This window comes from Chlamydotis macqueenii, chromosome 2 (genome assembly GCF_036417535.1).
Source record: "Chlamydotis macqueenii isolate bChlMac1 chromosome 2, bChlMac1.mat, whole genome shotgun sequence".
Taxonomy (NCBI): Eukaryota; Metazoa; Chordata; class Aves; order Otidiformes; family Otididae; genus Chlamydotis; species Chlamydotis macqueenii.
In genome coordinates this window covers 73,662,566-73,676,365 of record NC_141557.1, presented here as the reverse complement: position 1 = coordinate 73,676,365, position 13,800 = coordinate 73,662,566, and the positions used below count along the sequence as shown (strand labels likewise).

The window sequence follows — 13,800 nt, the reverse complement described above, 5'->3', positions numbered from 1 at the left end:
TGGTCTGTCTGTGCAGGAAAGGTCTAAGATTGGTCTTCAGCAAAACCACTAAGAAAAAAAAAAAAGATATCAAAGTTCTGTGAATTTTTTTGTTGTTCTTTAATCCAGCTATAAAACTGTGAATTTTAAGTTACTACCTGACGTTTAAAGGAATACAACTTATTTACTTTTTAAGACTTCAGAAGAGAGAAGTGGGTATTGTAAGCAGGAGTGACTTGAGTGTTGTTCTCGTTTTCTCATACTGTATAATTCAGAGCTTTAAAGTAAAAGTTTCATAGTTATGTATTTTCCAAAACTGTGAAGCAGTTTCTTTAGCTTTTGCTCGCTTCAAATTATTTGTTTTAGCTTAAGAATCTGAAATACTTTAGCTGAAGAGGGAATTAAAAAATAAAGCATTTCAAATTAATGACTTGAAAGTAAACTGATTCACTTTGAGCACACTCTTGTCATGTTATTGCACTTCTTGTCCAGTAGATGTTGCTGTACATACATAAAATAGGAGATGTTCTAACTGTAAAACTCTGTATCTGCACTTTACCCCATATTTGAAATAACTTTTGATATAATTTACTGTACTGTGTTCTCAGTAGACTCCACAGAAGGCTAGAACTACAAACAGGAAGACTATTAGTCAAACGATGTTTTTTTCAACTGTAACTGTCTCATACAAAGTATACTCGTGTTCTTCGGTTTTCAAAGAAGTGAACTGTCCATGAAGATGCTGATTATTTTGCAGAGTCTCTTTTACAGTTGGTTGAATTATTTAAAGAGCATTGTCAACAAAATTAAGTTCCTAAAAACAAACAAAAACCCCTCAACCCTTCCCTTCACATGTTACAATTCCAAATTGCCCTCATTCCAGTAAGTGTCTCCCACTTCACATCAGTATCCTTCTCTGAGCAGTTTCCATGCTGAGAAAATAGTTTCCTCATATAAATTTGATGCCCAATTGGACTATATATGATTTAGCTCTCAGTAACATTGCAGTGAGAAAACTTTGACTTCATGAAATTTATATTGCTTGAGCTACTCTTATGCTTGTCTCTGTCTTAAGTACCCATTGTTCCTCAGAATTAAACATTAGCACAGTGACCTACAGTAAGTAGAGTTTATTGATTATTTATAGTCTTTGCTTATTGAGATGCCATGAGTTTTTATAATTGCATCATAAACTCATTGGTTTTCACTTCTTCGCTTTGAAACCCACTTTTACAAAATTATTTTAACAGTGGTTATGAGATATTTATACTTTTCAATTTTCTTATTTTCACAAGACTGCTGAAAAATCTGGCCAAATGGAAAGATCAAAGAAAAACGCTAGGCAAAGACAAAATGATTTCAAGGTAAGTTATGGGGGGAAAACCTTGCTGCTTTCAGTTGTTCTTCATAGCAAGATACTTTAGTGTTGCCACCTTGAAAATCAGATTTCTTAAATCATCTGTGTGCCCTTATACCTCCTTCTCCTCTACTCTCTACCATGTGGAGCCATCTGTAAATCATACATTCCAGGCTGTGGTGAAGAGTAAGTACATGGCGACTTAATCACATTGATAGAGCTTTTTGCTTGAGTTTTCTTTCCCTTCTTCTGATGCAGAAAATGATTCAGGAAGTGATGAACTGTCTGGTAAAACTCATTCGTGGAGCTTTGCTTCCATTCAGCCTCAGAGAAGGAGAATCAAGACAGTATGGTGGCTGGGAGATGAAATCTGAACTTTCTGGCCAGTGGCTAACACATGTTATCCAGACTGTAAGGTAAAACTGTGGACCTACAAAATGATGCTGTTCTTGGAAGATGAGTGCTTTAAGACAAGTTGTTTTGTTTATTACATTAAATACCCTGAGTAGTGAGAATGTTAACATTTTCAAAAATAGAATTACAAAAAAATTACCTATGGCGGATTTAGGACTTTACATGCAAGTGTCATTAATAATGTCTCATGATATAGCCTTATTATATAATGATATATTCATTTTTTTCCATAGCATCTTATTAAAAGGTTGAATAAAATGTTTGCTTGGCACAGCATAGACACTCCATGAACAAAATACAATTTGATTCTTTAGGGTAGAAAGCAATTATCTGCTTCATTTGCTACACGTCTTCCCATCACTGCCAAAATGGGTGAAAATAGTATGCTTCTCACTGTAGAATAATTCTTAAATAATAATTAACTTTTACAGTTGTTTTATGGAAGGTGATATTCCTGCTTATAATGTCATTCTGCTTATAATTATGTTTGTTTAAAAACTTAGTAATGTGCGTGTCATTAATTAAAAAATGTCTCATTAATATACAGCATTCACTTCCATTTGTCTATGGAAGATATAAGAACTGTCATTATCTTTTGGAAATTTGAGTAATACCTGGATATGATACTGTACTTGTTATCTGCAGTTTTCAAAGTAGGTAACAAGAAAGCACAGAGGAAGAGAAAAGACGGTATAATCACGCATAGATACTCTTAGTGTGGATGGAGCTAGCAGTGATGCATACCTGCTGTCAAGTTTGCTTAACACTTTCCACAGTCTGTTGTCAGTTACTTTATCTGTACTTCAGCCTTTTAGAAAAAAATAATTCTATGTGAAGTTTCTTATTCTGGCTGAATTTTGTGGAAAGCTTCCAGTTTAAGAAGGAACTGACTTGGCATTTGATACAGAGATGTAAATGGGCAAGAGAACATGCTTTGGCACCAGTGTTGCCCTTTTATGAGAAGCAATGCAATTTCACTCAAATTATAAAATTCTAGAACCTGCCACTTGCACATCTGTAATATTGCCTTGGAGATTTAACCAATAGATTCTCTAAAGGTTCATTGTGCTTCACAGTACTGCCATCTGAGGTATGATCCAGGCTGAAGTTATAGGATATATGAAGGCTTTTCTTCAGAGAATCTCCTCTTGCTTTCTGGCCACTGCCCTGGTAATGAACAACTGAACTGAGAGCTGAGGAAATTCTCTCTCCCTCCCACTCTTTTTCCCACCTCATATTCTTACTGATGCCTGTGCTGGCACTTGAGTAAAGTGAGCTAGACTTTAATGCAAAGTGATTGAAAGGAGAGAAGAAAGGGGGCAATCTGGAGAACTGAACATACCATGATGGGGTACCAACCAGTGATGACCAGGTCAGAATTTTTTGCAAGTACTGTGAGTACTTTTCTTTTCGAGCCCCCACACTTTGACAATCTGGTACATTTTTGTGACTCACACCAACGATGAAGGTAGATTCTTCTCATGAAGAGTCTACACGTTGCATAAAAACCTTATTTGTTGCAAAGTTATGTGATAGCTTACATCTTATTTTTATAGTTTCTATAGTCATTATGAAGCACGTGATAGAATTTTACTCTTTTCAGTCATCTCACAAATGATTTACCACTTTCTGCTTGTATTTAAGAATACTAAAACTTACAAATTTAGCTAACAGGGAGTTGATGTTAATTTTTCTGCTTGTTTATATGTATCACACAGCTTAAAGTGGGGTGGTTGCACAATCTTTCTATTATTCTCCATTCTGTCATTGCCCAGTATGGATAGGTTCCAGAGGATAAATCAGAGCTATGCAATAAAGTGAAGCCATTGTTGGCAAGACTTTTGCCATATTGTAAGGATAGAAAGGTATGTATTCGTTAGAATGAGTTATATGAGGAAAAAGAATCCCCCTCTGAATGGGATAATCAGTTTTCCAGAATACACTGTGGATGGAGCTACTGTATTCAGACACAGAGAAAATGTCTGAAAAATTCAATTAAGTTATATCAGCTTAAAAAACTCTGCAGATTTACACTTCAGTCTAACTTTATTTGCTTTCCAGGCTTAGTTCTGAGTCTCTTACTGCACTCGAGATACCCAATGATATGCTTCAGATTATCCAGGATCTTATTTTGGACCTTCGTGTACGTTGCGTTATAGTGACCTTACAACACACAGCTGAAGGTAATAGGAGGCTCAAGGTCATAAAAGGCTACAGGTCTCTCTGCTTACTGTTGTATCTTTTTGCCTCTGATTAGGCCAAACTATGTTCTGGAAGATAACCATGTTTGTTACAGGTACTGTGGTGGCAGTGCACTCCTCTGAATTCTGTAATATCTCACAAGAGTTACTCAAGTATTTCACTTTTCTGACAGAAATGTGTGTTATGAGGCTTTTCTTCCCTTAATCTAATGAATACAGTAGTTTAGATCTAATTCCTTTGGATTTAAACAGCTCTACAATGCAAGTGACTTATCTCATGATGCAGCTTTTCCATATTGGAAATACTGTTTATTTTCTTTTAGGAATTCTTCTATAAAGTGGATAATTAAATAAGCAATGTCCCACCCCCAAGGAAAAAAAAAAATCCACAGCCCTTTATGAAGTATTTTAGCTGTGTGTTTTTCAAGGCCTTTTATTAACATTATAATCCCAAGGCTTCCTGCTGTGTACCCAACTTTGGCCATAAATGTCTGCATTGTCAAGGCCAGTAACACATTTTCTAAATCTCATGTGACTCTATGTGCATCAGAGGCTATTCATCTTACCATCTTGTATTCAGCTCTGAAACTTAAATGTGAATGAAGTAAATCTTCCAGAAATAAATGTCTCAAAATCAGAGCAGATTGATCTACTAATTCACTTAGCAGGGTTTTTTTTCCAAAAGACTAGTTACCCTCCTTGTTCAAAAAAATTAGAGCTTTTTTAATCTTAAAATTTGATCAGTTTTTCATCTTTAGTGTATGAGTCGTCATTATTTTGTAGGCTGACATGAAGCTAAGTGTTTTACATAAGCCTTAAGCCTGCTAAGCGCAGGTGGCTATAATAAGCAAATTTTTAAACTTTTGGTGACAACAAATCATAGGGCTTCTATAGTTTTATTTTATACAAAGTTGATATGAATTGTATTTTTGGCTCTTAATTCTTTTAATTAAGTCATGTTTCAACTTTAGCATTATTTTACTGCATTAATATCGAGCTAGTTTGCCTTGTAAGTGCATAGGTTGTCTTCTCTCTTTAAAACTATACGGGAAGTGTTACCAATATTTCATTTCACTTAAAGTATAAGGATGTCTCTTTTGCTTTTCTTCACTTAGCACAATTGAGATAGATTATATATATATTTTTTTTTTTTTTTAATTGTAACGTGAGGATGATCCTATTGGACTGACTGCTCTCTCTCTAGGAATTGAGAGTGATTCCTTAGATGTCCTGGCTGTTTCAAAGGAAGGAAGTATCTAGCTCTGAATTTCATTGCTGGCCACATACGTTCTGTGGAGGAAAAACTCTTGTTTGTCTTTGGCAAATTTACCAGTCAATGTATGAATTATTTTGTTTGGTCTGAACATCTTTATTCATACTTGTCTTTCTTGAATCAAAAGAGATCAGATTCCTTAAGATGCTAGTATATTATGTTGGCTGGATAAAATATCTCTCTTTCATCTAGCCAATAACAGGAGCCTTCCTTGACTGCAGCTTCCATCTGTATGTAGTTGTATCTGTAGAATATAAGTCAAGGTGGCACCTCCTGGACTTGAATCTCACCTCTAGAGTCTCTGTGAAATACGAGCTGCATAGACTGCTGATACAAAGTTCAGTTTCATCTCTTGCTACATGTTGTAAGTTGGTAAAGGCATTCAGATCAATTAAAGTTTTTAATAGAGCACTCTACCATTAGCTATTTAAATAGGACAAATCTGCCCACGCACAGGGTTTTCTTGTCTTATGATAAACACCGTATACTCATGCTGACCCTGAGAAGCAGTCTGTGTTCTTTCCCTCTCATATGTGATCACTGGTCATAAAGGTCGTGAAAGCCAAATTATGTGAATGCCAGACTAGACGGGGTTTACATAAGTGTATTTGACTGGAATTTGGTGAGCAGTGAAATACGAGAAAGAAATTTGATTCTTTCGTATTTGTATTAGCTCAGAACAGCATGCAAACATGAACAGCCACCAAACCATGTAAAGGCTGACCAGTGCAATCTAAAGCCTTGCAAGAATATCACAGAATCATAGAATGGTTAGGGTTGGAAGGGACCTTCAAAGGTCATCTAGTCCAACTCCCCTGCAAGAAGCAGGGACATCTCCAACCAGATCAGGTTGCTCAGAGCCTCATCCAACCTGGCATTGAACGTTTCCAGGGATGGGGCTTCCACCACCTCTCTGGGCAACGTGTTCCAGTGTTCCACCACTCTCAGTGTAAAATTTTTTTTTCTAATATCTAATCTAAATCTACCTCCCTCTATTTTAAAACCATTACCCCTCGTCCTATCACAACAGGCCCTACTGAACAGCCTCTCCCCATCTTTCTTATAGGCCCCCTTTAGGTACTGGAAGACTGCTGTAAGGTCTCCCCGGAGCCTCCTCTTCTCCAGGCTGAACAGCCCCAACTCTCTCAGCCTGTCCTCATAGGAGAGGAATTAAGAGGTTTACTAAGTAGGAAGACAAACAGAGTAATTATTCTGCGCAATCCCTTAGTATTTTTATCTGCGCTTAGCCTATACTTCCATGACATGTAGAATTGCATGGTATGATACCATAACCAAGCTTCTTAATTTAGCTAATTAAAGCACCAAGGCAGTGAAGATATTTTCAGCATGCATTAGTTATGCTCTGTCTTGGATTTTGGGGTGAGATGGTAATTCACAAAAAATTTTACTCATTTAGAAGGGAGTTTAATGATGTACAGACAGTTCTGATAAGCAATTTGTGTGTGAAAAATTGTATATTAAATCCCCCACGAACTGCACGCAGTTCATCTTTGTTTTGTTTACAAGTCAATTAAGCAAAAAAAGAGGTGATGCAGAATCATGCATCCATAGAGGAATTTTGTTTACAGTGCATGAGCTTTGCCTTCACATCCTGACTTAGCTCCTGTTAGCTTCAGTAAGCCTATAGAAGTTGGCACCATCTGGGCCATGGAAGAGAGTGCTTTTTGCATATGCCCTTGTGTATTTTTGAAGGAAGTCTAGCACTATGGATCCTTGATCCTGAGTGGGGACTCTGAGCCTTTTTTTTTTTTTACAGTTATAAAATATGAATTATATGCTGTCCTTTCTGTCTAAAATTCTACATGATTGTTCTTTCATTTTTAATTAAGAGCTGGAGTATAACAGACTAGAGACTTGGGTTCTTAAATGTGGTACTTTATGTTGTGATTAAAAATTTACAGAATAAAAGCAAACCCAAAGCCTCCACAATATTCCTTTAATTTTAAGCTTTCCAGTAAAAGATGTGTTTCATGCAACTCTTGCCATGTATCGTAGATACACTTCTCTGTGTGGTGTCACCAGCATACCATGTATGAGTTCCATTCTTAGTCATTTGAGAATACTGAAAGCTGTGAAGCTTTTAATGCTATTTGCTTGTGTGCCTAGTCATTGCAGTCCCAGTGTCTGTGGTTTATCTCTTCAAGTTTAAGGAGTTTTTAATAATGAAAATGAATACCTTCTCCCTCCCTCCCCTTCCCTCTCTTGTTCTGTCTTACAGATATAAAGAGGTTAGCTGAAAAGGAAGACTGGGTTGTTGACAACGAAGGTTTGACATCGTTGGTGGGTATACTTGTGTGTTTTGTAGGCACTTTCTTTGCTGATTTTTTTTTTTTAAAGTGTGATGAAACTGGTTTCTATATTCTCCTAAAATTGAATTATTTTGGACTTTGTCTACATGTGTACATACTAGTGTCTATAGTTTTATTAAAATAGGAAAATATAGGAAGATAAAAAGTTCAAAAGTTTTTGTTTGGATGGTTACTTATTTACAGCACTCTTAACAGATCCCGTCACCAAACACAAAGTTGGGGGGTTTTTTCTCCCTTTTCCAAAACTTTTTGGACTTCTTACACTAATATGTGTGAAGTAACTCTAAGTGATAATGGTTTTACTAGACAGCAATATTTTTGAGGGTGCAAAACAGACCAAAAAAAAAAAATCAATAAAAGCTTTGCAGATTTGTGCATATATCGACAGACAAAAATAAATAAGAATTGGGCATCAAGATATGTAGCGTGACTTTCTGCCTTAAGTAGGATTATTTAAATGTATCAGTATAATTACTACTGACCTTTAGCATGATTTTGCTGAGATAGGCGATAATAACTTTCATTGTTAAGCATCTTATGGTAGGGATGGTTTACTGAAGTAAAAAATTATTTTTGAGGTCACAACAAGTTCATTTCACATCAAAATGCTTCATAACTTAGTAGACACACTACCATGGAATTGGTCGGTAGCTGAATAAATAGGTCACTTACATGTTATAATGAGAAATTGAACTGAAAAGCAACTAATTTAGGAGATTGCCTACACACAAACAATAAATGACTTGAAACCAAATTCAGATAAGTTAGTGAGATGCTTTCTGGAAATAAACAGTAATGAGTAATGCCTAAAACACAGTAAGCATGTTGTAGGTGTGACTTAAAAACAATCTGCGAAAGCAGAAAGGGCCTGTGGGAGGGAGAGTTGCTTTGTGTATATTATCTAAGAGAATGCTCCACAGACTATTTTAGTTTTTCTTATTTGCTTCTATAAATACGTGTTTGAAGTTGAGTAGGAGGGCATTAAGCAATCACAATATATACATTGTAGGAAGGAGTGTTGTTGGGCAATTGTAGTATTATAACCAGATTTACAGCTTCTGGTCTTGGTTTCAGTTGTCGCTGACTTGGGCAAGTCCCTTAACTTTTCTGGTTTTCACTCTATTAATCTGTAAAGTGGAGGGAGTAAGAAGGATCTTCCACAAAAGCTTTGTTTCTTTATGCTCTTGCCGTATCCTATCCATCTGTGTTTAAAAACTACTTAAGTCTTTTTTTTTTTTTTTTTTTTTTTTTTTTTTGTCTTTAGAAATCACCAATGAATTCCTTGTATACAGCACTTCCCTAGATACCTTTTGAGGCCTTGGTAGAGACATGCCAAATTTTAATGGTGGCAGTTGACTATGTTTTGTTATATCAGGGTTATTTATCTACTAGAGTTCACTGTGGTAATATTGTAGCAAAAAATAACCGATATAAACAAGGGCCAGATGGTCTCTTTAAGGACATTTTAGGCTTAAGATAGAAACTGTATTTTAAGTTTGTAGGAAATATTGGTTGATAACCCCTTTAGCATTTATAGCCCGGGTAAAAGATACAGTAAGACACAGAACCTACTTTCCTCAGTTTCATAGTATCCAAAGAATAACATATCTGAACAGCTTTCTTCTCCTGAGGTGTAATATTTTATTATGTGGAAACAAGAAAAGAGCAGCACTTTACTGCTGTTCTTTTTCTTTTAAGTGGGCCCAACATAATAAATACAGATTGTCTTAGTGGCTTTTTTTCATTATTTTCAGGTTGCCATCATTTTCATGATCCACCTCAGCATTTACAGAAATAAAAGTTACCCCTAAGCCTAAAGTTGGTGACATGCCATAAACTGGATGAAAAGCAAGTTTATGTGGCTTAGAAGAGTGTTTGTCCACCTCTTTGACACCCAATCCAATAGGATGTTGTCCCTCTTTTCTAGAGCAGTGACACTCTCTACTTCACTTTGCCATGTACAGTAGCTTCTTGCCTGATACCAGCAGGCAGCCTCATTAAAAAAAAAAAACAAAAAAAAAAAACTTATTTAACAGGGAAGAGAGAAACAGCGAAAGACAAGGAAAAACTGACTACTGAATCTTTGCCCTTTCAAAATGAAATTGATGCATGCATCAAGATATTCATACTTCAGGTTTGGAAACCTGGACGTAAAAAGGCCCTCCAAACCAGTGGGATTTCTTCCTCCATGTCAAAGCAATTTCAATCTGTTTTTCTTAGAAATCTTTCACTGACATAAAATGCAGAAATATCAGATATCCCAGGTGAAATTCCATCCAAACTTAGATGAAGAGAGTGTTGAGGGAGGGTGTCACTGGCATCTGTAATGTAATTGTCAATATATGCTACCACAAAGCTATAAAAGCTATAAAAATCTCCATTTTTAAAGAAGAGACTGTGGAAGTCTCTCAGATTTTTAATAAAAGTGCATTGATCTGTGGTAATAGTTCTTAGATAAGTACAAAAGTACATCACTACAAAAGGGTCCTCTGGCAATACATGAATCATGGGTTTTGGTATTTTTTCCCTTATTTGGGATAACTTGGAAATAAAGAGCTTACTGTATGGTATGGAACTTTTGATATATTTGTGTAGTATGCAGTTGACATGCTTATCTAAAGCTAACAAGTCATTTGCCTTTCAGCCATCCCAGTTTGAACAGTGCATTATCCGTTCCTTGCAATCTCTTAAAACTGTGCTGGACTGCAAACCTGGAGAGGCCAGTGTGAGTTTTGATTTATGCTTTTATTTTCGTTCCTTCTATGTAAATTACAATATGGTTTCAGAACAAGAACTTTCAGAGAATGGTACAGGGGTATGACTTTCCTCTTTGTGTTTTTCTGTGTACACCTTTTTCACTGCTGCTAGCTTTTAGAATTCTGTTTGTGTTCCCTTTGTTAGGGGTAATTGTTTGTGTATGGGGCAGATTGGATCTATATTTAAATCTTTAAAGCTATTCTTTTGGAAAAAAATGCTGCTAATGTAATTTTCAGAGAGTAGTAGATGTGACTTTATTTACATTATAAGAAAAAAAAGGAGAGGAGGACTATTCCTAGGAGTCACTCTTCACTCAGTGTTGCGTCCAAACTACCGGCAGAACTTAAATTCAGCTTTTTATTTTTGTAAACTTTATTCTAAATCAGGAGTCCTGATTGTCCCCATCCACTTAGTACCTTGAGGCCCTAATTGATTGTGATACTGATGTTTTCTTTCAGCTTTCAGTGACCTAAGAAAGTTTAATACCCTCTGTATGGGTATTGTTTCTCTCTCCTCCTTTATTTTAATGTTTATAGCGAGCTTGTCTAGTTTCTTAATGAACATTATTCAAATGAGTCTGCAGTACGTGGTGAATCCTTCTTGTTAAGTTGCAAAGATCTTTGGATATCCTGGCAGCTTTTGCTGCAATTTCATTAGCCAATAATGATTGGTATCACATGTACTAGGTACTAGGACTTCCTTCCTTTTAGTGTGTTATTTCCTCATGCTTGTCAAACTGTTTACTGGGACTTGTATTCTCTCTCCTCATTTTCAGGGTGGGAAAAAAATTGAAATTTATCCATGAGAAAGCACTGTGTCCCAGCAACCATCCCTATAATTGTGTCGTGTCTTTAGGGATAGTTTATTCAGGCCTTCCTTGAGAATAAGGCCACGTGAAACTGTTCTGTTGAAATAATATGCTTGCGTTATCAGGTTTTCCAGCAGCAGAAAACACAGGAGGATGTGTGCCAGCTCAGCATTGGGATCATGCAGGTAACTCAAGCGCTTTTAAATATTAAATTGTGAACACAAGTGATCAACAAAAATGTGTGCTTTGTACCCTGCCCACCTCCGAAAAGGGAGCTTAAGGTGATACTGTGTTATTCCTCTGATACAGTCTGGGATACTGAGAAAGGTTTGACTTTAAAAGTATGTAGAGCTTACTAGCTAAATCTGATGATATCAGATCCTCAGAGGGTAAGTGACATATTCAAGTATTTTACTGATTGTGACTGTTCAAGATTTAACTGGTGATTGAGATGCTGAGCTGATGTCATCTAACATCAGTATACTGCAGTAAAAAGAGCAATGCTGATTTTCATCAGCTGAAGATCTAGCTTTTAATTTTTGTATCAGAAACCAATATTCTTTTTAACTAAATCTGAGTTTTTAAAAAATATATTTGAAAGTAGATAATACCACACATTAGGCTTTTGAAGCATTTTTATAGTCTTCTCAAGTAAGAAATCATGAGCCAAATCAAAAAATGGATGTTAGTGATGCTTCTGTGCTGTTTACTTGGGATCAACTGTTCAGGTTGAACACTTGAAAACTAGTAACAGTGCCTTCTTTGCAAATCAGCAGACTATTACTGCAAAATTTTAGCCATGCATGATGAGAATCACTTCACAGGATTAAAAACTGTGTTTTGCTACAAGTAAACCGTGGTGCATATAAAATTGAAAATATGCATTCAAAAGGTGTACCTGAAATACTGCTGTATTCATGTAGAGTTTTAAAAAAAGAAAGGTGAAAGGTGATGATGATTTTTCTGCTTTAAGGTTTTTTGGTTTGGTTTTTTTGGTTGTTTTTTTTTCGTTCTGGCAGAAAATGTAGATCTTGCTTTATTGTTTCCTAGGTCTTTATAGACTGTTTGGAACAACTGGGTACCAAACCTGATGGTGACATAGATACAGCACAGTAAGTAAAACAAATAGGACCTAGCTGTAGTAGTCTGAAATTGTGAATGCAAGTCTCAAATTTCAGTGGTGGTGTGGTTTTATCCTCTCTGATATTTCATATTTCTTGTGAATCATGTTGCCTCTGCTTAGTGATGCTTTGAAATAAGAATGACATCATACAATAAATGTTGTACAAGATAGTTAATATAGTCTTACTTATACCATTTTATTCAATGCAAGAGTTATGTTCTGTAGAAGCAGGTATATTGTTTGTGACATGACTTTACATGGAATGAGTTGTCCTTGTCGTTAAGTAATATCTAGTCATGGAGAAATGGCCCCTGCCGTTCTTCCCTTTTATTTTGACTGGTTCTGTTGGTATTTCTGCTAAATTATTGAAATTTTGTTTCTTCAGTAGTTGCTCATGAGCCACTTGTTTTAGAGACCAAAACGAGTCAGAATATCCTGAGTTTCCAAGAGTACCAATCATTTGTTTGTGAAAAGCCAGAGACTTGGCAAATATTGGTACCTGCAGTATGTATTAGAAAGAAGAAAATTGACTGTTCCTAATGCCACCTTTTTTTGGGGGGGGGTTTTTTTGGTTTTTTTTTTTTTTTCCCCCAATTTGGATGACACTGTTGGCTCGATAGGTATAAAAACTGAACAGAATATGTGGCAAACTAGGGGAATTATAGAAAATTAAAATGCTTTAAGAAGGAAAAGTCTGTAGCTAAAATAGTACTGTCTGTCTACAAAGCTTCTGAAGGCTTAGTGGACATCTTAGAAAAACTGAGCAACGTTGAGCTACTGTATTGTCTGGTGTAAGGGGGCTTGAAACAAGATTCCGGTCTTCTGTTACAACTGTTCATTTGAATTCACCATGTATCAGATAATCAAAAGCACTGTACTACTCACTTTTTAAACAATATTCCTAGTCTTTCAGTTGATGTTTCATCTCCAGATTTATTTGGAAGCATTCATGAAGACTCAAGTCTTTCTTCAGTAAGTTTGACTTCATTTCTAAAAGCTGATGTGAAACTTACTATTTCTCAAAGGTACAGGAATGTGGCCCTTTTTTTTTTTTCTTAGTGTTTCAGTTTTTTGTTTTCCTTTTTTATAGAGCAATTCTGTATTCTAGAGGCATTTCCTAGATCGATGTGTGTATAAGAAAATAAAAGGGTGTAAGGCTCTTTTTAAAAGCACTGTTTATGATATCTTAGTATACCATCGTAAAGTAACTAGTGAAGATGTTTTTTGAAACCAAGTCCTCCTCAGAAACTAAAATGGCATTGTTGAAATGGGTGAGAATAGCACTGGTGTTAATGCAGCTGAGGATTTGACTTTGGATTTATCACCTTGATTTAAATCATAAGAACTGGTCTGATTATTAGTTACTTAAAAAAACAATGAAGATACAGATATTCAGTAATGTAGTTTTTCCCAAAAATATTGCTTTACTGAGAAAAAGTATTGATTATGTTTGGCTTGTTTGGATTTGGTTTTGTTTTTCAGGAAATTGGAAAAATGTTTTTAATATTCTTGCCACTTTGACTTTGGTTAATGTAGATTCTTCTAGTCTGGTGGTTGA

At 35.8% G+C, this 13,800-nt stretch overlaps 1 protein-coding gene across 3 annotated transcripts in view; it reads left to right on the top strand.

Moving 5' to 3' along the window:
* The window catches only part of EXOC2 (exocyst complex component 2), a 135,433-nt gene that overhangs the window by 78,856 nt on the left and 42,777 nt on the right, over window positions 1-13,800 (top strand). For all 3 annotated transcript variants that reach the window (XM_086740286.1, XM_086740287.1, XM_086740285.1), the window contains 8 exons: window positions 1,275-1,343; window positions 1,595-1,752; window positions 3,812-3,933; window positions 7,464-7,525; window positions 10,199-10,279; window positions 11,245-11,304; window positions 12,170-12,231; window positions 13,148-13,214. In XM_086740286.1, the coding sequence (XP_086596412.1) occupies window positions 1,275-1,343; window positions 1,595-1,752; window positions 3,812-3,933; window positions 7,464-7,525; window positions 10,199-10,279; window positions 11,245-11,304; window positions 12,170-12,231; window positions 13,148-13,214 (681 nt within the window). The remainder of the gene's footprint in view (window positions 1-1,274; window positions 1,344-1,594; window positions 1,753-3,811; window positions 3,934-7,463; window positions 7,526-10,198; window positions 10,280-11,244; window positions 11,305-12,169; window positions 12,232-13,147; window positions 13,215-13,800) is intronic.